This window comes from Barbus barbus (assembly GCF_936440315.1).
Source record: "Barbus barbus genome assembly, chromosome: 12".
Taxonomy (NCBI): Eukaryota; Metazoa; Chordata; class Actinopteri; order Cypriniformes; family Cyprinidae; genus Barbus; species Barbus barbus.
Genome location: NC_136740.1, coordinates 21,529,153 through 21,553,300, shown reverse-complemented (window position 1 = coordinate 21,553,300; position 24,148 = coordinate 21,529,153). Strand labels below are relative to the sequence as shown.

Below are 24,148 nucleotides of genomic sequence, written 5' to 3'. Positions count from 1 at the left end.
GCTGAGTAAAAATATTAATTTCTTTCAAAATTATTAAATTAACTTAGTTGCTCTGGGATTTTAGATCACCAATGCTGATCTAGTGATTAATTTACTTTAATTTAATCAATAGGTTAGCATTTAAACAGAAAGAGACTGATTTGTTCGTCTTGTGATGTTTAGTTTTGAGTAAGAGGGGTCTATAAAATCATCCATGGCTAAAAGTGATGGTCCCATATGCATGTGATATTATACAGAGTGTTGATTACTTCTAAAATCATTGCCTTCCATTCTGCTGAATGTGCAATGAGGGAAAATGTCATAACAATAATATATAGTAGATGAGCTCACTTTCCAATATTCTAATTAAAGAGAGCTATTTGATTATGAATGTGACCTGCCAGACTGCTTTGTCTGAGGGGACAGAAGTGCTGCTTGATAATCCTCCCCCTAATGTTTAATTCGTTATTGTGGATATGAAGTGAGGAGAGACAGGTGTAGCTTGATAGTCAGACAGAAAGTGATTAGACTGTTATACTCTCACTCTGGAGGAAAAAGTCTGAAGGATATGTGTTCTATAACATCAGGCTATGTGTCTCTACAGGTCACATACACAAGGGAAGTATTTACCCTGATAAATGAATATTTGAAAAGTTAGTCGTCTGACCTAGATGATTAAAAGTGTTAGGGACATTATACATTGCTTCATCTCCTCACAAGCCTCTGTATTGATCAGCTGACACATCAGGCACAGCAGAGATGATGTAATGCTGGGATAGGTTTGCAAAACACACTTTGAAAAGATCATTCACAAGTAAATAAAATAATACACCTTAATATTTTTTTCTAGAATTCATGAACTAAATATGCAATAAATCAGTTTCTTTCATCAGTATTTCAAGTAAAACATCTAATCATGAAACTAATTTTTGGAAAAAAAAAATTGCTTTACATAATAAGGCTTCCTGTAGATATGTGTAGATATATCTAAAATTAAGCCCTCTACCTTACCTTACCTTACCCCTTACCTCTTTGGTGATTTTTTTTTCTTGCTTGAGCATAAAAATGTATATGAATATATATATATATACTGTATATATATATTTTATAAAAAAAATAAAAAATCATTAAATAATTGTTTTTTCTCAAATAAACGTTGGACACAATTATTGGCACCCCTAGAAATTATAATGAGTAAAATATCTCTGAAGTATATTCCCATTCATATTTACAATTTTGAGCACTCCAGGGTGATTATGAAATTATCCAGCCATGGCTTCCTGTTTCACAGAAATATAAATAGGAGGGAAAACAAAGCCCAAATTCCCTTAATCATCCATCACAATGAGAAAAACCAACAAATATATTTCTGATGTGCAGCAAAAGATAATTGAGCTTCACAAATTAGTGAAGTGGCTTGAAGAAAAGAGCTTGAGCAGTGAAAATTCCCATTTCCAACATCAGGGCAATAATTACGAATTTCCAATAGGGCTGTGCAATTAATCGCATGCGATTCTAATGCGCATCTCGTCAGTAAAGCCGGCTCCATGATTGGCGGTAAATCTCCATCACCTGTTTTCAGATGGAGCGGCAGTTAATACACAGAGCCTAGCTTGTCAGCGAACTACGGGTCTGTGTATTAACTGCCGCTCCATCTGAAAACAGGTGATGGAGATTTACCGCCAATCACGGATCCGGCTTTACTGACGAGATGCGCATGAGAATCGCATGCGATTAATTGCACAGTCCTAATTTCCAATCAACATAAATGTTACTAGACTGCCTGGAAGAGGACTTGTGTCTATATTGTCCTAATGCACGGTGAGGAGGAGAATTTGAGTGGCTAAAGACTCTCCAAGGACCACAGCTGGAGAATTGCAGAACATAGTTGAGTCTTGGGGTCAGAAAACCTGAAAAAAAATTGTCAAACAGCACCTACATCACCACATGTTGTGGGAGGGTTTCAAGAAAAATTCTCCTAGTTCATCCAAAAACAAACTCCAGCATATTTGGTTATCAGACACGACTGGAACTTCAAATTAGACTGGCTTCTATGGTCAGATGAAACTAAAAAATTAGCTTTTTAGCAGCAAACACTCAAGATGGGTTTGGTTAACACAGGGATAAAAAGTACCCCATGTGTACAATGAAATATACTGCTGTATTTTTGATGTTGTGGGTCTATATTTCTGCTGGAGGTCCTGGACATCATGTTTAGACACATGGCATCATGGATTATATCAAATACCAACAGATAAAAAAATCAATAAGTGACTGACCCTGTTAGAAATCTTATAATAGGCCATGTTTGGATCTTCCAACCGTACAATAATCCAAACACAAACTTCAAAAACAACACAAAAATGGGTCACTGAGCACAAAACCAAGCTTCTGCTATGGCCATTCCAGTCCTCTGACCTGAACCCTGTAGAAAATGAGTTAGATGAACTGAAGAGAAGAAGCACCAACATGGAGCTGTTAATCTGAAGGATCTGGAGAGATTCTTGATGAAGGAATGGTCTCTGATCTCTTCTCAGGTGTTCTCTAACTTCATCAGGCATTATAGGAGAAAATTTAGAGCTGTTAAACTGGCAAATGGAGGTTTCAAAAAGTATTGAATAAAAGGGTGCCGTTAATTGTGGCCAATGTGTATTAGAGACAAACATTTATTTCATAATGATATTTCCCCCCATTTTAAATTCTTATTATCCAATGAAAGGTTAGATTTTTTTTTAAATAAAAGATCAAAAGGAGCCACAGCCTTCTTTGATCATATTTACCAAGGGTGCCGATATTATATTCATATATATTACAAGAATAAAATTGACAATGGGCTAAGAAATAAAATCAGCGCATATTCTCTGAAAAATATGTCATCTTATACAAATATACTTTAATTTTTTACTTTATATTGTACATAGAATCATGCTGCATGTTCTATCCAATTATTTTTAGTTAATATTTTCAGTACATTTCCTTTTCATTGCTCATTTCTGTTTTTCCTTGTCTTGTTTGCCTACAGTTTTTTATTTAATGTGTTAAGATGCATAAATTTGTTTGCAAATTCAGGCTGTATTCAGTGTTCTGTTTTTTTCTTGATAAAACCTCTGCTATTATTTCCATATTTGCATTCACTCCCACTCAGAGCTTTAATGTGAGTTCTGAGTTATTAGTCATTAGATGGTGATATGGGGTTTGTAGAAATGATTTTTTTTCTTCACTGAAGAGCGTTTTTCATGTAGGCCTACAGTTCTGTATTTCTTATGCCTTTCTTCTTATTATCACTCTATCTCTGTCAGTTGCTTTTGGACATTTTTTATTTATTTATTTTATATTTATTTATTTATTTATTAAGGACACTACTGAAATTGTAGTCTTTCGTATTGTGAAAAACAACAACTGAATTATTCCATATTCCAAATGATAATAATTAATGCACATGAAAAAGATGACTTTTTTTTTTCTTCAGAGGTTCATCCAGTACCTGGCCTCCAGGAACACCCTATTCAATCTTAGTAATTTTTTGGACAAAACTGGTTCTCATGGTAAGTTTTATTGCATGCAGTGAATTTAGTTGCTGATCAAAATCTTCTTGTTTGACAAAAAATCACTGTGAAAAGTTATGCAAGCTATAATTAAATGCACAGTTCTTAAATTAGCTGTTGAGAATTCTTATTTTGTCAACTTTGTTGTCATTTGAATTAGTCTAATATAAAATATTATCAGTTGTTTGTATTTATAAATGCTTGTACTTTCAGGTTACGACATGTCAACGTTTATCAGACGCTACAGCAGGTATCTGAACGAGAAGGCGTTTGCCTACAGACAGATGGCTTTCGACTTTGGGCGTGTGAAGAAAGGGTAAATGAGTCCTCTGCTACACGGCTGTACCCTGAGTTAACAAGTGTGCCTAGTGCATTGGAACGCTACCGAGCAATAACAGATTTGAGTGGGATGCTGGGAAATCAAGGACAACCTCTAGTCCCTGAAAAGTGTTGCTGCTGTAAAAAAGCAGTTATATTCACCAAGTTTCCTGCTCCCTGGGCAATGCTGTGTGCAAGACCTTAGTTAAGTAAAATGGGACATTACTCACAGGCCGCCTACTGTATGTTTGCAACCAAGGTCTCATTGCAGGCACAATGAAGGAGCTACAACACATAAATTGGCTGATTTAGCTTGCTTAGACACCCTGAACATGACAGTTCACGGCTAAAAACTCAAACAGAATAGTAGAGTGACAAGAGTGCACACCGCAACTGTAATGATAACGGCACAGTGGAAAGATGTCGACTCATTGGAATTACTTTCAGAATTTGGTGATAAGGATAAAAATATTGACAGCCAATCAGAATCCATTCTGCTTTAAAGAACTTAAGCATTTAAAACCGAATATGACAGAACTGCAGCACATGACAGAACGTGATCATGCATTGGCATGTACGCTAAAATAGCTGTCTTTATAGTTCTCATTAGTTCTCGATATCTTTCTAGTTATCATTCTTGGTGTTAATGGGCATTAAAGGGATAGTTCACCCAAAAAAGAAAATTCTGTCATTAATTACTCACGCTCATGTCGTTCCAAACCTATAAGACCTTCGTTCATCTTCGGAGCACAAATTAAGATATTTTTGATTAATTCCGAGAGATCTCTGACCTTCTCATAGACAGCAAGGATCCTAACATGATCAAGATCCAGAAACGTAGTTTGTTAAAATAATCCATGTGACATCAGGGCTTCAACCGTAGTTTTACGAAGCTCTGAGAATACTTTTTGTGCTCAAAGAAAACAAAAATAGACTTTATTCAACAAATCATCTCCTCCGTGTCATCCTGGCGCCATTTTGGAGAGTATCAGATACGTAAACAACGAATGTACGCGGATACATTGTTTACTTTCAGATCGAAGCGTAAGCAGCGTGAACAACGTATCCGCGTACATAAGTTGCATACGTTATTTACGTACAGTATGTGATACTCCCCAAAATGACTCCAACATATTTGGCAGAATCATTTATTTCTGCTATATTATTATACAGTATATAGGTAGTTAATATCAAACATGTTGAAGAACTTTATTAATTAAGATTTCAAATTGAAATGCAGACAGATGCGAAATTCTAGATGCATTCATTACTGTTTCATTTACTTTTTTTTTTTTTTACAATTTTCACTAGCTTATTTTAAATGGTCCTACAGTGTAACAAATTAAGGTTTAAAGGTATTTATCATGAGATGTAAAATTCCCAGAAGCATTTTATTTCAGCTTTCAATATGCGTTAATATGCTGAACACATGATTGTAACATTTATGTTTGATAAAAACCCAAGAAGTGTTATTCTTTGGATTATGTTCTCTTACATATATTATTTGAAATGAATGTCATGTGAATGTGTGTCTTATTCAGTGCTGATGGTGTGATGAGAACAATGTCTACAGACAAGCTCTTGAAAGGCATGCCCACTCTGCAGAGTCAGATCGATGCTCTGCTGGAGTTTGAAGTGAGTCTGCTTCCTGTCACTATCACAGGCTGTATTAACACCTGATGCTTTTACACAGGCTTCAAACTTAACAAGCATCATGACTAGTTAGGATACACTCTTGCAAGATACGAATCTGTCACATACTGACATTTAAATGATGTTTTCAGAATTTGAAAAACAGCAGAATCTACACTTTATGTTCAGTAAAGCTTTTGGTGCAGTAAGGTAGCTAGTTCATTTTGACAGCTGGTGAAGAAATATATTTACAGCTCATAGAAACATTAGTTTCTTTGACTTGCCTCTCATTCTCTTGCTTTTGTTGTTTCAGGTTCATCCAAAAGATCTTGTCAACGGGGTGATCAACGCTGCCTTCCTGTTGCTTTTCAAGGATCTGATCAAGTTGTACGCCTGCTACAATGATGGCATCATTAATCTCTTAGGCAAGTCTCGCAAAGTTTTGATATTTCAAAGACGGTGGTTTTACATCTGCAAGATTTGGCACAACTATATGATTGACTGTGATTTCCTTGTTTAATTTTAGAGAAATTTTTCCACATGAAGAAAGGACAATGCAAAGACGCGTTGGAAATCTATAAAAGGTTCTTGACACGAATGACCAGAGTCTCAGAGTTCCTCAAAATTGCTGAGGTAAATAATGTGTTTTAGATGTTTGCTTTAATTATAAAATGTTCACTGAAAATTGCATTTGTGGTTTAAGGTTATGTAATAAATTCTCACGTTGTCTTTCAACAGCAAGTGGGAATTGACAAAAACGATATTCCTGAACTCACGCAGGTAAGGCTCTTTTAAAACAGCATTTTCTGCCTTTTTCCATTCATCATGATGCCGACACTCTCCACATCAGTACTAACAGTGCATGTCTGTGTTTTGGTGTTGTTTTAATATGTGTTGCATGTGTCGTAGCCCTCTAATCCCAGCTGGTTTAGCAAAATTGAGAGGTTGTTACCTTTCCCTGGCCATTGAGCCAGTCACAGACATCCATGTGCTACATATACAAGGTCATTTATCTCTCATGATGGGGCATTTGTCAGATGGGACGAGTTCCATGGATCCATTCTGTCCCGTCCCCTCAGGCTGATTGACAGATTCTGTACCTGTCTTCTTATTTCAGCGGTGCAGATTGATCACACAGGCTGAGAGTGTGAGTAGCCTGTGGAGCTTTCCACTTTGGAGATTTCTGCAGCTCAGGAGACAGCAAAAGTCAATCCTCATTAGCACTCATCAAATAAACTGCACACAAAATCTCATTTTAGAGTGAACTTGGATGCAACTGAAGGATCATGATCGGAGGAGCAGCGATGCTTGCTGTCTGAGACAAGAGCTCAAGCTGCAGTCACATTTGCATCTCAGTAATGCTGAAGAATCGCCAAGAATAGAGTTTCCATAATCATTAAGACCCCTGTAACATGTCAAATAAAGCAATTTGCATAGAAACTATTTAAAGACGTCTGACAATTTGGGGAATTTAAGTAAATTTCTCTCTAATGGAGTTTTTAACTGACATTTAAGAGTGATGGCTCCATTTTAGATTAGCAAAATATGAAAAAAAAAATGTTATATGACTTTTTTAAAAAAAAAAAGCATTACAGGCACAAATTGCATGTTTTTCCTTTATAAGAGCTATTATGATTTTGGTCATTTTGGCTTTTTGTGCACAAACGTTTTTTGTTATTTTCACCGTATTCCAAAAAAATGTGATTTTGTAAATTTGACGCCTATGAAGTGTGCAAACCTTTCATACAGCATTTATTTTTATTTTTATAGTCTTTTCCCATTTTTTTTTCAAATATTGTTCAAATTTGACTCCCAAGAAGCAATATTTTGAACCCTTTCTTACAGCAGAATAAAAAATTATTATTATTTTTTTTTACAAATGCGGTTTTGTTGACTGCTTCTGTCAAGCTTTCAACACTGTAACCTGAAAAATCAAGAAAAACATTTTTGACCTAAAATATAACCACCTTACCATTTATTGAGAAAGACGTAGTGACTTAATTTTTTTAAATAGTTTCAGTTTCTTGTTTTGCACCCTATTCATGGAAAACAGCAACACTGTTAATCAGGCTCTATAAAACATAACCTTCTAATGGTTTTATGATTGTGGAAGCTCTGTTATGAGATTAGGAGGGTTTTCATGCTGGCAGAAATGGGGGAGGCATGCTCTGAAAGCATGCTGTGTGCGATGTTAGGGCAGGATTGTTGCCTTCAGATATTCTGGATCAACGGCGGCTTTCAGGACATGCTGGAGGGAGACGTGCATGACTGCCTGGGTTCTGGATTTGGAAGTGGTTGTAATTGGGTTTTGGCCTGGGATGCACAGCTGTATAGCTCAAGAAAGTTGATTAATTTTTACAGGGTGTATTAATGTTCACACACAATTTAGATATTCCCTTAGCCCCTGTTTAAAGCTTCTTACATGATCAGTTGTGCATGCAATCACAATATACATACCCAAACAGAATTTTAATTTGCAGACTGTTAATTTGTTTTTAACACTGAGTGTGAAGATATGAGTTTGAGAAAAGTCTCCCATTCCCACTGCACTTAGTAATCAAAAGAAATGTTTTTAACACTCATGCATTATTCAGTTAAGCATTTGTGTCACAACAAAAAACTCTTACAAGAGCTAAAGAGACACAGCATTAGAGTCTTAAGGTTCTTAGGTCATTAGGTTCTTAACCGCACACATTTGTGTTTAACCCATTAATTAAAGATCACTACAGGGTAATTAATGGATTAATTGAATGCAAATTAATCTTCATTATACCTTTGTAAATGTGTATGACAGTGTGTGACTTTGTGTATGAGAGACCGAGAATGGGAAAGGGGGGGTGAGTGATATTGAGGGTATGCCTGAGGTTAGAGGACTGGTGTATTTGACCAGCACGTCAGCTCAATCCTCAGTCCTCAGAGATGCTTCTCAAATCGCTAATCTGTCCGCTGGAGCGCCAGTATACTTGTCTGAGAGTGCTGCCCTGAAGGATTGGTTTAGCTGACACTGCTGGTATTACTGTGTGAAATAGCATACATTATTTTGATGAACAGCATATATTAAGCATATATTAATCATACTTTGGAATACTCTATTCTGATTGGTCAAACACGCCATCTTGCTCTATTTTACACAGAATTGCTTAAACATTCTGCAGACTTATTCTGTTGTTGCCAAAATTACTTCATATTCTAGAATGCATTTTGTTATGTAAACTGCTACAGACATATATCATCAAATTCGACAAGGCAATCCACTCTATATGTACATAAGAACAGATAAGAGCTGATAAAATGTAAAAACTGTAACTTGAAAGCAATGTAAGTCGCTTTGGATAAAAGCGTCTGCTAAATGCATAAATGTAAATGTAAATAAGTATAGTTGATTTTGTGATATTAATAATGATATGATTGCAGACCTGATCAAATGTATTTCATTTTCAAGATGAATTTCAGAATTGTAAAGGTTTTGTGGCATCAGATGTCATATCATGTATGTTAGATGTGTGTATTTTGGCTAGACCTAAACAATCAATAAATGGTCTGTGGATTACGTATTACAGCTCATCATATCATATTGCCCTTGGCCAAAGGCTTTTATATAGATGTTATTCATGAATTAACCACAGAAATGGTCCATATTATTTTAATTTATGTGATTTTTTGGCCTATTTAGCTGTAACTGCATGACATTTTTACCCATGAGATACACCCCCACCTGCGATTATGTGGGATGTCTAACAAATAATGTGCTCTGAATCTTTCTGTTGTGCCTGAATGCATGAGTGAGCATGCTGCAGTACATTGTGGGCCCCACATGGGGCTGTGCACTAAAGCATTGTGCTCTGCATACCAACCAGTGTAAACCTTACTTAAAAAGTCTACATGTCTATTGCTTGTATACAATTACTGTCTTACTTAAAAAGTGTTATAGTAATTTTGTAGTACATTTTGTCCTCTACTTGTCTTCATTTAGTGTTAGCAGCTTGACTTTGTCTTTTTTTGTTTTGCAGTCTCAAACATTGTGTCCTTAGTGGTAGGTCACTATTAACAATGCATTGTTTTGTGGCTTTGTAGGCCCCTGAGAGTCTTCTGGAATCTCTGGAGACACATCTCAACACACTTGAGGGGAAGAAAGTGTAAGTGCTTTAATTCCTTTGAATAACATGAAGTACTGAAATAAACGAGTCTCTGCTTTATCTCAACAAACAAAGCCTTTTTACTGTTAATAAAATAACTACTTTTATTACAAAAAGTAATATTGGTCCTCCTTTCCTTGTGTTAACAGTGATGAGTAAGTATTTCTACAAAATTAACTTGTATGTAGACATGATTATATTTTCGTACTGTAATGGTGATGTTGTCGTCATTGTGGTGTTCAAAGTTCTATAGACTGATGGTTGAACTTTAATTTAAAGTTTCAGCATTTTAAAATTCTGCAGTTCCCTCTCTCTATAGAATGAATTAGTTTTAGTCTAGCTTTATAATTAAGTTCACTCTGTACAAACTGAACCAGACTGAACTTAACATACTAACAGTGCCAGCCCAGAATTGATTGATTTCTCAGTATGAATTGATCGATTTCTCAGTATGAATTGATCGATTTCTCAGTATGAATTGATCGATTTCTCAGTATGAATTTCAGTGTCATGTGCATATTTGTATTGCAACTGAATACTCCATATTCCCCAATGCATGCCTGGAGGAGGGGGATATTTTGGAATTGTTTATATTTTCTACAAAATAAAATAAGAAGTAGCAGAGAAATATTAAATATTTTATTTTCATTAACAATGCCTTGTTTACCTGCCTGCTGTTTGAAAATGTTTCTTCATGTCATGAATTATTATAATTCCATCATTTAACCTTTTGGGTATGATGTTTTGTGAAAGTTATTTTCTTATATTTTCTTTACATTTTCTATCACTAGGTCACCGACTAAGGTGAGTAATGAATAAAACTATATATTTTTAAATGTAATTATGTAGTATTACACTATAGATCAGAGGTTTGGGGTTGGTAAGACAATTTGGGGAATTTCTTTACAGTCTCTTATGCTCACAAAGAAACTACAGTAAAAAGAGTAATATTGTGAAATATAATATATTTTAAGATGTGATTTATTCCTGTGTGACAAAGCTGAATTTTCATCAGCCATGACTCCAGTCTTCAGTGTCACATCAGAAATATGCTGATTTATTGCTCAAGAAACATTTCCTATTATTATCCATGTAGAAAACAAAAATGTGCAGCTTAATATTTTTTGTGGAAGACATGATGTTCACAGGATTCTGTGAAAGTTCACATTTATTTGAAACAGAAACATCTTATAATACAATTATCTTTACTGTCACTTTTGATCACTTTAATGCATCCCTGCTAAATAAAAATATGAATTTATTTCACATAAAAATCTTACTGACATCCAACATTTGAACAGTAGCTTATATTAATCTGCTTAGTATTATACAGCAATATAAGACGTTATTCATGTTATTGTGTATTAAATTTAATATATGGTGCTGTAAATCCAACATGACACATATGGAAGGGATCTCCAACAAATAATGGAACACCTGCTGGTACCCCTGCAAAAAGTGCGGAGCCCACCGCTGCAGCAGCTGTGGTTACTGAGATCGCTGCAGCAGAGCCTGCAAAAGCAGCACCAGCTACAACCACCATCAAGTAAGATCAACAAATGTATAAAAATGTCTCATCATACATAAAACACAAGCATCCTTGAAATGCTATAGATGCATCACTCTCTCTTGTCTTTTTCTCTCTACAGCAGCGGCTTTAATGATCTAGTGGATTTTGATCTGTTGGCTCCAACTACAGGGGCATCAGCGGGTCCCACAGCATCATGGGGAGGTGAGCTGGTGTCATTTAGTATGTTTTGTAGAGGGTTGTTGGGTTGTTTTATTACATTCTTTAATATGGTTTTATCTGGTCTGGTCAAGTGATCACATTTCAGGTTAAAAGTGTGTAAAAAATCCCAACATTTATTGTTATAGAGCAGGGGTCACCACACTCGGTCCTGGAGGGTTAGCTCCAACTTGCCGAGTTTAGCTTGCAGAGTTTAGCTCCAACTTGCCTCAACACACCTGCCTTGAAGTTTCCAAGCAAGACCTTGATTAGCTGGTTCAGGTGTGTTTGAATAGGGTTGGAGCTAAACTCTGCAGGACACCGGCCCTCCAGGAACAAGTTTGGTGACCCTTGTTATAGAGAGTAAAAAGCTGGAGGTTTAGGTTGTTATTCATGTGTTTATGATTTATATCACCATTATATACTAGTTAATCCATTTAGCGAAAATGCAGATAACATGTTCTACCCAAATTAGGCCAATTAGGGGAATAAATATTGAGTGGGCACTCTAATGAGTTATAATGACAGACTAATGGGAAATGTTCCGTCTCTCTGCTTTTCTGCCCAAGCTTGTCAAGTCCCAGTTTTAAGCTGCAGCTTCTTTAGAAAGAAAAATTATCCAAGTACTGTAAAAATCAGCTGATCCAGGAACAGATCAAACATCTGTTTTCATCTAACATGCTCTTCTTCTTCTCTTTCTCACTCCTCTTTTTTGGCAATGGTTCAGATCTGCTTGGTGAGGGTGAGTAAAAATGATTATCAGGTTGCAAATACATCCAGGTTCTGCCCAAAACCTCTGCAAAAATCAACATATTTATTTTATCTTATCTTATTTTTTATTTAATTTAATCATAAAAGCTTTGTTTGAAAATCATTTCAAAATTTGAATGGGCGTGACACTCATACTGTTCACTGTCCGAATCTTCACACCTCTGATCCAGCTGTAGCTTTATGAAGTCATTTTGCTAAAATCTCTCCACAAAAATACTCTGAGCTTTCTTTCATCCTGTGTCTACACATCTTCCTTGTCTCTCTGTCTCCTCCTCCTCTGTCTTTGTCAATGCTGTGGTTTGGTTGTGGCTTGGCTGTGGCGGGGTTCCAGACTCTCTGGCTGCTCCTGCCGCTGCTAGCTCTGAAGCGCCCCTCTCTGAGGCTGACTCTGCCGCCGCAGCCTCTGCTACCGAACCAGCAGCTGACGCCATCGCTGCCCCGGCCGCTGCCTCGCTGCCAGTGCCTGCCCCCGCTGTCACCATTTCAGACATGGATCTGTTCGGAGGTCAGTCAGATCATCTCCAGGCTTAACTATAAGGGAAGAATGGGACTTCATGGGTTGTTTAGAAGTCAGTTTGGTCGGTTTGTGTACATGGATTGATAATGGTATTATTAGAAGTCACTTAGCTGACACATTATGGTACTTCATCAGGTACAGTAACTTGTCAATTTCATATATAAGTAAACACCCTTTGCCATATTGGCAAGCTTAAATTACCCTTTCTTTCATAGCTTCTCCAATATGTGACCTGAAGTTACTATCATGTAGGTAAAAGCTAATAAGTTCAGTAGACCGTTATATATTTATTCATTCACCAGAAGCTCTTGACAACAGTATAAGCAGAAAGGTTTATGCCAAAAGAGAAAAGAACAGACTTTCCATACAGCTGAGTTGATAAATTTTTTATGAAGCAAACTACTAATAAAGCTAAGGATTAGTTCACTTGAGATTAGCTTGCTAGCATGGAAGTTTTTCAGTAATTATGCTGCCTACAGCAGCCATTTCAGCTTTGATTATACAAGGTCAATGGCAAGTGTCTCAAATTTGATGCCTTGTAAATGTGTAAACCCAGGCCAGTTCAAGTTTCAGTCTGCCAGGATAAATATATAAATATAACATTTATGTTTTGTTTGGAGAAAACCAATTAATTACACATTGAGCATGGAATTACAATTTTAAATAGATTTTTAAAATTTAATTTAAAATTAGATAGTTATAATTTATTATATATATATATATATATATTACATTTTCCATTACAAGTTTTTTTTTTTTTAAATATGTCTGTACAGTTTTTACTGATTTTAATAGCAATTTTAGTTTTAGGTGTTTTAGTACATGAAGTTAAATTCATGAAAATGAGAAATGCTGAAAATAAAATAAGTTAAACATTTTTAATATGTTTTATTTTAAGAAACATATATATGTTACTTAAAATAAAATATAAATGAAAATGAGAAATTAGAAAATATACATGAAAATGAGAAATACTGAAAATAAAGTAAAACAATTTGAATATATTTTATTTTAGCATATATTTCTTTTTCTTTTTAGTATGAGTTAACTAATAGCTATAATATCTCTGCTGGTAATGTCTATACAATAATCATTACACACAACATTACAGACACAGATCACTAAATAAATTATCCACAATTTGTTTTCCATTCAAATCTATAATTTGTAGCCTAGACATATGAATGTGAAACTGCTTGGAAATATTATGCAGAATTAATGCATTTCTTTCAAATGCAAAATAATTCTGTTATATAGGATGTTGGCTCATTTCGTACAAAGCTATGCAGTCTGTTGATTTAATATTCCTCTAATTAAATCAACCAGCAGTTAAACAACCCCAAGCTGTTTTTTTTTTCTCTCAGGTAATAAATAAATGAATTCATACCTGGTTGTGCAGGTCTCCATGGGGTTTGAAATATTATATTCCACTATGTTCATCACTGCCTCGGCTTTAACTAACAGAAACCATGCTGTCAAAGCCAAACACTTACTTTACTCACTTGTTGGTCCTGACGGTATTGACAGGAAGTTTCACGCAGCCTGACTCATTTCCTTCGGTGTGTGTGTGTGTGTGTGGACACACTGAATTCAACTGTATACAGCCCACACTGGTATATTTTACCACCGTTTGGGTCGTATAGAGTGTTTCTGTTCACTTGTAATCACTGACATTGAAATCTTTCTCTCTCTATCGCCTCTTCATCCCCGTTTCTTTTTCTCTGTTGGGTTTTGTTGGTCTGGTTCTGGCCAGACGCGTTTGCTCCCTCCCCAGGCGATGGTCCGAGCGAGGGTGTGGCTCCTGCAGCTGCTGCCGATGCATGTGCCGGATCTGGTGGGTGCTCATCCATACACAAGATCCAAGCTGCTTTTTATTTGTGTGTGCTTGTGTATTTATGGATGGATATGAAAGGTTTGTGTGTATGGGTGCGTGCTTGAATGGAAACATGAAATCCAACAACCGCTATGGTCAGCAATCTGTGTGTGTGTGAGCGAGAGTGCATGCAATTTTTTTTTTTTTCGCATTGCTTGAGTTATTAAATCCTGCTTTTGCCCACACGTTACAGCAAAATCATTTTGTCCATGAGCTGCCTGAGCACACTGTTCTCTGCAGGCAAAATAATTTATGTCCTTACAGTGCAAAGATCATTTTTATTCATTGCTTTTGTCTTGTTTTACATGTACACAAAAAAAGTATACATCCTTAAAACATTAAAAGCAACACTGTTGATTATATGACTTTCAGAGAATCTATCTTGTTTATTTTTCTTACTTTGTAGCATGTTTTTTTCTTTCTTTTGATTTTAAGCTTAAAACTCAAATTTTATTATATTTGAACAAAAAAAATTCAAGATATATTTTCTGAAGATGTATGCCGAGTTGCTTCTCAATTTATTTTCTTTTAAGGATGTTGTTTAGATGTTTTACTTGAAAACAGGACAGAATATTTTCAAGAAAATGATTTTTGCCTTTACTTTCTGCTATGTTAACCTTACTAATAATTCAGCTGTACACATTAATCTTCTAATTTCCCTTCCAGTGTATATTTTCAGTATCAGTGATTCATTTTAACAACCTTAACTTTTATTTTCATCAAGTCTGAAGAGCAGAAGCTTAGTGGTTGTATTTACATAATGCAGCTACTGTCATAGAACATGAAAAGACTTACTTTTACCTTTATATGTGCTTTTATTGTAACATTAACTTAGCTCTGCTTCCACATTACTGCTAGGACTTAAAAATCTGCAACCTATTGCACCTATATTTCCTTTTTTATGATTAATGATTTCTCTATAGACATAGAGCATCCTGAGGTATGTATGATTATACAAAACAGAATGAAAACTACATTGTTAGTTTTTTTCTAGGATGTTTATTTATAGTGTTTTTAATGATGGTTGCAGTACTAGGTTAATGGTGTCTTATTAAAGTGTGCTTTTGAAGGTAAAATCCATCCTCTCTCTCTATGACTTCAGTGTTTCTGAAGTTATGAGCTTTTCTTTTTTTGTTTGTAGTTTTTGTTATTTAACAAACCTTCCCCATTCCATTTTCACCCACCAATCCTTCCCAATAAAGACCCCTGGGCTCCATCCGAGGGGAGTGCAAGCATTGCCCCAGAGCTGGACCTCTTTGCCATGAAGCCGGTAGAGAGTGTCGCTGCGGCAGCGTCTCCTACGAGTACCGAGCCGAACATCTCGCCAACATCGGCCCCAGCTACCCCTTCTCCTCCCACTGCTACTGCCACCACCACCACCACCACTACCACAACCACATCCGTTACAACTGAGTCCGTGGCTCCGCCAACACTAGACCTCTTTAGTGGTAATGTCTCTGCTGGAATTCTGCCTCTGTCTTGCTTTACTCTGCATTATGACAATATTAACTTGCTAAGCTAGTTCCCCAACATTATTAAGATTCTCTTTTGTTTGATTCCTCTCATTTAGATTTATATTTTATGTTTTGGTCATTCTGGATTGTGAATCATGGCCTTAACCACCTTTTCAGTGCTGAAGAATATACAATGATACTGTAAAATTGCTGTAATTGTAAATGTAAATATAATTGGACACTTCTGTTCAAAAAATGTTTTAAAGAAATTAATATTCAGCAAGAAAGCATTAACTTGATTAAAAGCGACTGTAAAGTTGCAAAATGTTGCAAAAAATGTGTATATCAAATAAATTCCTCTTTCTACTAATCAAAGAATCTTGAAAAAAATCACATTTTCCTCAAAAATATTAAGTGACTGTTTCAACATTGATAATAAGAAATGTTTCTTGAGCACTAAAATCATTATTTTACAGTGATTTCTGAAGGATCATATGACACTGAAGACTGAAGTAATGGCTGCCAAAAACTGAGATTCGACATCACAGGAATAAATTACATTTTATAATATATTAAAATAGAAAATAGTTCTTTTAAATTGTAATAATATTTCACAAATTTACTTTTTACTGTGTTTTCGACCCCAAAAAATGCTGCCTTGAGCATAATAGAATTACATATACAGTGCCCTCCAAAAGTATTGGAACAGTAAAGACAAAATTGCTCTGTTGGCTGTGAAGTCAAAACATTTACAAATATGATTAAAAGATGAATATGAGACAAAACTACAGAATGTTACATTTTATTATTGGGTGATTCAACACATAGATGTTTTACCAGCTAAGAATTTCAGCACTTTTAGAGTTTTATCCCTCTGTCTGATGTGAGCATAAGTATTGAACAGTTGCCTCACAGGTCTTTCTAAGTGATCAGCTGTGTCCTGTTGCATTAATTCTTCAGATATTAAAAGAAGGGAATGTGTCGTATCAGTTATATCCATTACTTCTGCATTCTGAATCTTGCATTTGATGATGACACACACAAACCAGGATGAAGATGAGGGAGCTGACTTTGAGAGAAAAGCAAGCAATTTGGATGCTAAAAGAAAAGAGGAAGTCAGAGCTCTAGCAAAAACAAAGGGCATGGAGAAATCAAGAGTTTGGAAACCACCAGCGACACCAGCAACCAACAACGACCTGATCGGCTGAGAAAACAACAGTAGTTGATGACAGACAAATCATAAAAGCTGTGAAAACGAATCCTAAAAGACATGTCTGTAAAATCACCAACAACTTCCAGAAAGCTGGGGTGATGCTCTGACAATCTACTGTCCTCAGGAGACTTTGACACAGAATTACAGATGCTACACAGTAAGATGCAAACCTCTGACCAGCACCAAAAATAGAAAGGCAAGATTAAGAGTTTGCAAAAAAGCACAAAGGTGAGCCAGAAGAGTTTTGGAACTGTGTTTATGGACCGATGAGACAAAGATGAACCTTTATCTAAGTGATGGGAAAGCAAAAATGTGGAGGAAAAAAAGGTAACTGCAAATGATCCCAAGCATACAGCCTCATCTGGAAAGCATGGTGGAGGTGATGTCGTGGCATGGGCATGCATGGCTGCCTCTGGAACAGGCCCTCTCAACTTTACTGATGACTTAATGTATGATGACAGTAGCAGAATGAATCTGGAAGGGTACAAAACCATCTTGCCTACCAATATTCAAGAAAATGCCACCAGATTCATTGGGAAGCGCTTCATATTGCATCAGGACAATGACCCAAAACACCCTGCCAGTTCAGTCAAGGAATTTATAAGGGCAAAGAAATGGAAAGTCTTAGATTGCCCAAGTCAATCTCCAGATTTAAATCCGATTGAAAAAGGCAGAAACTCCCCAAATCAAGCAACAATTGGAATTGGCTGCATTAAAGGCTGGGAAAAGTATTTCAAAGGATGAGACCAAGAGTCTGGTGATGTCTATGGGTCCCAGACTCACTGCTGTGATTGTGCGCAAGGGATCTGCAACTAAATAATAGCTTTTAATCTTTTATATCTGCCTTATGTTCAACTGTCCCAATACTTATGCTCACATCAATGAGTGGGATGAACTCTAAAAGCGCTGTTCTTTTTATTTGGTAAAACATATATGTGTTGAAACGGCTAATAATAAAATGTAACATTCTGTAGTTTTGTCTCATATTCATCTTTTAATCATATTTGCAAATGTCTTGACTTCACAGCCAACAGAGCAATTTTGTCTTTACTGTTCCAATACTTATGGAGGGCACTGTATACCGTATATTTCTACCCATATATATATATATATATATATATATATATATGCCCAAAGTTTTGAACGGTATTGTACATATTTAAAATATTTGTAAAATAATAGCTATAATTGTAAATATTGCTATAACATTGTAATAATAATACTATATTTGCAAATAAAGAGGGGTGTTCAATGTCACTGATTCACATTTGGCCTCAAAAATTGCATTGCAATCTGTCAAAATCCATGATTTGCAGTGACCACATTTGTCCTGCAATCATTTTCTGGTGTTTTTGACCAAATCTGAATGCTGCGGTTTGCATTTGACACTTGTAGACTGAGTAGTTTCTTGTGTTACTAGTTCAGAGTGATTATGGAAAAAAGCAAGCAAAACTAAATGTTTTCAGATCTAAATGGTATTTCCTCTCTCTCACTTGAAGCTGTCTTGATATGCACTGACTGAAAGCGTAACGCATATGTGTCCTTGTTTATAGATATGTTTGATTCTATGCCTGAGCAAAGCTTCTCCACAGAGCCCAAAGCAACCACTCCTAATGTAGACCTATTTGGTGCAGGTACAGGAGTTGATTCCCGTAGTTCTGTTGAATGTCTTGTCTTTTCTAGTCTCATCTTTCTTCTTTCTCATCTGTTTTTTGGCCCACTCCGTCTTGGTTTGTCCTCATAGTAGAACGTGGACTTGTGCATGTTTGCGCCCTCAAAAGCACGACTCTGTGTCCTTTCTATGCTTGTGCTCCTTATTGATTTCTCTTCTCTTATGTTTCCTCCTCCACTTCCTCTTCCTGCTTTGCTTTGGTGTGAAAGATCTTCCCACTGTCTCACGCGGGCCCTCACCTTTGCCTGAGGCCAGTGTGACTGGTGACCTCTTGTCTGGTGAGTCTGCTTGTCTCTCTAAATGGAGCAAGTTTTGTCTTTTACCATGAATTATTATATTATCATTAATAATGAATAAATAAATCATGTTAATTGATAATTAATCAAATTATTATTATTAATACTAAATATATCATATTATCCAACAATAATATCCCATAATAATACTAATGATTTTTCTCTTAATATTTATTTTTCATTTTTGTTCATTTTTCAGGTCAACTTTTAACCCAGATTGTTATGCTAATAATTTAATTTGTAATGATTATTTGTATTAAATTACAAAATTTGAAATTGACGTATTGAATAATACCATTAAATTTATTTATATATGGCTCAGTATGTACTATGAATTATTACTATTATTATGATACTTTAAGGAATAGTTGTCAAAAATATGAATATTTTGGAATTTACCCTCATGTTGTTTAAAACTGTATTACTTACTTTCTTCTGTATAACACAAAAGGAAAACTTTTGGAGATAAATTTTTTTCATGATTTTTACAGGATTATTTAAGCATTAATCTTCTGAAACTTTGTTCACTTAGTAAATTAGTCATTTCCTTTCAACGAGTCATTTGATCAAATCCAGCTCGCAGAGTCAATGATTTTATCACAGTGGGTAAAAAGAAGATTAAAAACTTAAATTTCACTCTGTTTTTCACACAAAGCTATTAAATGACTTCAAAAGACTTGAAATATAGTTAGAGTTACAGTATACGAGTCGATTTTTATGATAGTTTAATGGTGTTTTCTCTTCCATTTGCCATTCATGCAGAAGACAGATAGTCATGCATGTTTGAGTGAACGATTGCTTTAATTATTTAGTATTGTATATTTGTTTACGTTCCTCCAATGCACTCTTACTTCCACTATACATTACATTTACATTCCAAACTACTAGTATTGGCTACATTTTATTTAGAGATGTCAAAATCACGCCATATTCTCTCTTTTCCATTTAGACTCATTTGTTTCTCCAGCTGTTGCTCCAGTGGCTCCTACACCTGCTGCTCCTGTCTCTCCTCCTAAAGCCGATCCTGGACCTGTGCTGGACCTCCTTGGTGTGTAAAAACTCACTCATACAAAACACCAAATCCTGAAGACCAATATAGAGATATTATATGTCATATGTGGTGTAACCCAGGTTTTTGCATCTGACTGCACAATATTTGAGCTTGATGAGCTTGTTCATTTGTTCACTTGTTCAAGTTCACTTTCTTTGCATATACATTTAAATTTGAGTTTAGTGTATATGCATGCTGTGCTGTCATGTGTACATTGTAAGTGTGGGAAGACACACAGATCGCATATCTATGTGTCAGTGTTTGTTGCGATGTGGGAGTGTGTTGCCTGTTGTATGATCTCGGCTCACTCTCTCCATCTGCCCCTCTCTCAGTGTGTATGCAGCTTTAAGGCTGACTAATGCTTCTCCTCCTTCATGCTGCGCTGTGGGACGTCTGTCTCTGGAATAGACACATTTGGCGACACTACTGGGGAAACCCAGTCCGCTGCTCCCGAAGCACTATCGGGTGACCTGCTTGGAGGTATGGGTCACATATCCTGATTAGGAAAATGCTCTTTTTTTGTTGATGATGTATTGTAATTCAGTGTAGATAACTTAGGAGAGCTGACTGACGTTATCAAGTACACTGCTTCGTACACTGAGTCGAACTTGCGAAGTCCGAACTACCGAGGAGGCAAGTCCGGCTCACTTCCCCCGTCTGCGCGTCCTGAAGTGTTTGACCAGAGCTACGGCTCCGCCAACTACAATGTCCAGCAAATCGTCCGAATAATCAAAATCCGGTAAAAGATTGTGTGTTCTGCCAAATGTTCAGCAGGTCATCCCTGGTAAACTGATCGTGTTTGAGAAACAAAAAACAGGAAAAACAAACAAAAACAGTACAAACACTGAAGAGCAAAGCACTGTAGCTGCCATCTGCGGCGCCATCTTAGATTACATATATTGTGAGATGTAAGATGTAAGGTTAATATACATCCAGCCTGTTACTTATGTTTTAATCCATTACCATGTTCAAAACTGATTCTATAAAAAGAGTCTGATCTACTATGACACATAAGGAAATAGCCTGTGACAGATATTACAAAACCATACAAATAAAGTTTTTTTGTATGATATAAGTCAATTAAATTTCCAAGAGGCGTGGCCTCTATATTTTCTTCCAAGCAGAGGTCTGGACAAAAATAAATATATACATTTAAAAAAGTAAATTTTTACATGTATTGTATTCATACATTTAGATACATGTGAGGCCACGTCACAGAAAAAATACTGTTCAGGGTTTTCCTCCTGAAATCTATACTATTTTAATATTTTACTTAAAAGCATTATCTACTAAAAACAATGTAGCTATAATAATCAAAACTTTCTCATCTTGACCAGAAAAGAAAAAGTCAGATTTCCCCAACAAGCAACCAAATTTTTTTTAAATAAGCCCAAAAAGCTGCAACCCGCGACCAGGGATTTTTTTCATGCAGCTTTACAAAAAAAGAAGCCCAAAGTCGCGTATAATAACTGAACCTCCTCCTGCCTGTTTGTGCAAACCTTTTTCCATCCGTCCGTCTCCTTCCTTTTCTACGGCGCGAGGTCGCGCCTTCCAGGAGGGGAGCTAACAGTCACAGTCATGGACTTTTGTTTGTGTTTTCTTTCCCCATGTGCTCTGACCTAGTTTCTGTCTCTCATTAATTGTGTCATTATGTTTAGGTGTGTGGATTATTAAAGACTGTTTACTGTTAGTCCTCATCTTTGTGCGTTATTCCTGCACCACACCATGACACTAAAATTTAAAATAAAAGCTCATTTATAATATTAATATAAACTATGATAGTATATAAATAATACTAAAATAATATCCAAAAATTTTATTTGGACCCCACTGCTTATTAAATAAATTACATTTAATTTATTGATAGCCTTGAATATGTTAAAAAAAACAGTTTATTACATTTAAACCGTAATTTAGTTCAGAAACACCATGTTTTGAAATTGCTCTTATGCTGGACTATAATAAACTGTAATAGATATTTAAGAACTGTTAAGAATCTGAAAGTGTGCTATGGATTTGTGGTGGATTTGGCATCTTATCTGTTAATGTCTGCAGGGCTGATTTCACCGGTCGCCTCCACGGTTACACCAACCCCAGCACCAGTGCCATCCTCGGCCCCAGCTGACCTGCTGGAGTCAGCTTTTGATGCCTTTGGCTCTGTGCCGATATCCGCCACACCAGCGGCGGCAGACAGCGCCCCTGCCACCGCAGCGCCCTCTGGTGGCTTTGATGCATCAGGTGAGAAATCAAACTAGGTGTGTTTAACAGATAATTATACTCTTAATAAACATGAATACTTATCTATTTGACTAAACTCTTTTTAGTTTCTCTTGAACACAGTGAGGAATCTTTCAGGCTTGCTTGCTTCTCAGCACACTTTTGCCTTGCATGAGCACATCTGTATCTGCTGACCTTCTTAAATAATACAGAGAGGATGTGGCAGCGCTTATAAAATGCATTCTCCCTGTGCTTTTTCTCCTTTTTTATTTCATTTTGTGTTCTGTGCATTCTTACTGTAATACTGCTTTTCTCGACTTTATCATCTGTCGCATTCTTCTGTCATCTCTCTCCGGCTCATTGCTTGCTCCTGCTGTGCCATTGGTGAGTTGGCAAGAGAACTCAGGGCTTTGCAGCATGTATCATTTTACCCAATCGCGCCAAAGGGTTTGGGAGGTGTGAATGTTCTAGCGCTGTTTGTTATTTCAGTGCACATCTTTTGCCTTTAACCTCTGTGTGCGGATTTTCCCTGCTTGCCCATGTTACAGATCTTGTGCATTACTGCATTAGAATGATGTGCTTTAGTGTTGTTGGTACCGGAATAGTTTTTCAGAAAAGGTGTATTTTGACAGTGGTTTTGGACTTAATACTGACACCTGTTAGCCTGGAAGGTTTTTGAATACTAGTGCCATAATGTAGGTCTATTTGACAATCAGTGTGATTATTTTTTTTTTTTACACACTTTTTGTCCAAGTTATGTTTTTTGTATTTTTTGTAAGAAAACACCTTTTGTATTTTTGTTAATGTTTCATCATATTAATTCATTTTAGTCCATTTGTTTAATTAATGAAATTTATGTTAATGTGAATAACACTCCTATGCAAAATGACGAGAATGTTAAACTTTATATATTTTTATATATTTTGATACTTTATGTGATGTAATTTTTCATGTTTTTCTAGGGTGTGCATTTTTGAAACATTTGTAAAAACTTATTTTTCTTAATTTCTTTAAATGTAAAATTTGCATTTAAGTCATTGTAAGCTAAAAAAAAAAATACTTGGTGCACTTTTACATTTTTTGAGGACCCTAACCCTTTGCTTTTAGGGTTAAAGTTTTGGGTCATTGACTTGGAGGGGCTAAGATCCGATATGGGCTAAGATCCAACATCTTAGCCCATATCCTCATCCAGTACAAATGGTTCTTCAGTGAAGATAATTTTTTGGTGCCTGACAGAATGTGTCCAACCATGTTGTAATGCAATGAAAATCCTGTGTGTAAAAATGTGTTGATGTGTGTTGCTAGTTTGCGACTTTCCAGTGCATGTAGTAAACACTCCTGGATGCAGTTTTGAATATTTCATGAATGTTTTGATAAATGTATGGGTCTGAATTTCTTTATATTTATATTATTACAGTACCTTTCAAAAGTTTAGGGTCAGCAATTGTTTTATTTAAGGAATACATTTATTTAGAAAGTATGTATTAATTAATGAAAAGCGAAAGTAAAGACTTTATTGATAAATTTCATATAAAAACTGTTCTTGTGAACTTTCTGTTCATCAAATAATCCTGAACAAACTGTATCCTGTTTTCCATGAAGATATTATACAGCACAACAGTTTTCAACATTGATAATAATGAGAAATGTTTCTTGAGCATCAAACAACATATTAGAATGATTTGTGAAGGGTCATGTGACACTGAAAACTGGAGTAATGATGCTTAAAATGATGCCTAGGTCAAAAT

The 24,148-nt window shown here is 35.9% G+C and overlaps 1 protein-coding gene across 1 annotated transcript in view; it reads left to right on the top strand.

The window, feature by feature from the left end:
- The window catches only part of LOC306878263 (clathrin coat assembly protein AP180-like), a gene marked incomplete at its 5' end in the record, with an annotated part of 45,192 nt that overhangs the window by 16,269 nt on the left and 4,775 nt on the right, over positions 1–24,148 (top strand). The window contains 17 exons of the mRNA XM_079430498.1: positions 3,449–3,524; positions 3,738–3,840; positions 5,384–5,477; positions 5,788–5,899; positions 6,001–6,107; positions 6,213–6,254; positions 9,549–9,608; positions 11,023–11,156; positions 11,260–11,360; positions 12,439–12,612; positions 14,378–14,458; positions 15,700–15,945; positions 18,718–18,798; positions 19,046–19,114; positions 20,082–20,180; positions 20,592–20,663; positions 22,239–22,421. Of these exons, the coding sequence (XP_079286624.1) occupies positions 3,449–3,524; positions 3,738–3,840; positions 5,384–5,477; positions 5,788–5,899; positions 6,001–6,107; positions 6,213–6,254; positions 9,549–9,608; positions 11,023–11,156; positions 11,260–11,360; positions 12,439–12,612; positions 14,378–14,458; positions 15,700–15,945; positions 18,718–18,798; positions 19,046–19,114; positions 20,082–20,180; positions 20,592–20,663; positions 22,239–22,421 (1,834 nt within the window). The remainder of the gene's footprint in view (positions 1–3,448; positions 3,525–3,737; positions 3,841–5,383; positions 5,478–5,787; positions 5,900–6,000; positions 6,108–6,212; positions 6,255–9,548; positions 9,609–11,022; positions 11,157–11,259; positions 11,361–12,438; positions 12,613–14,377; positions 14,459–15,699; positions 15,946–18,717; positions 18,799–19,045; positions 19,115–20,081; positions 20,181–20,591; positions 20,664–22,238; positions 22,422–24,148) is intronic.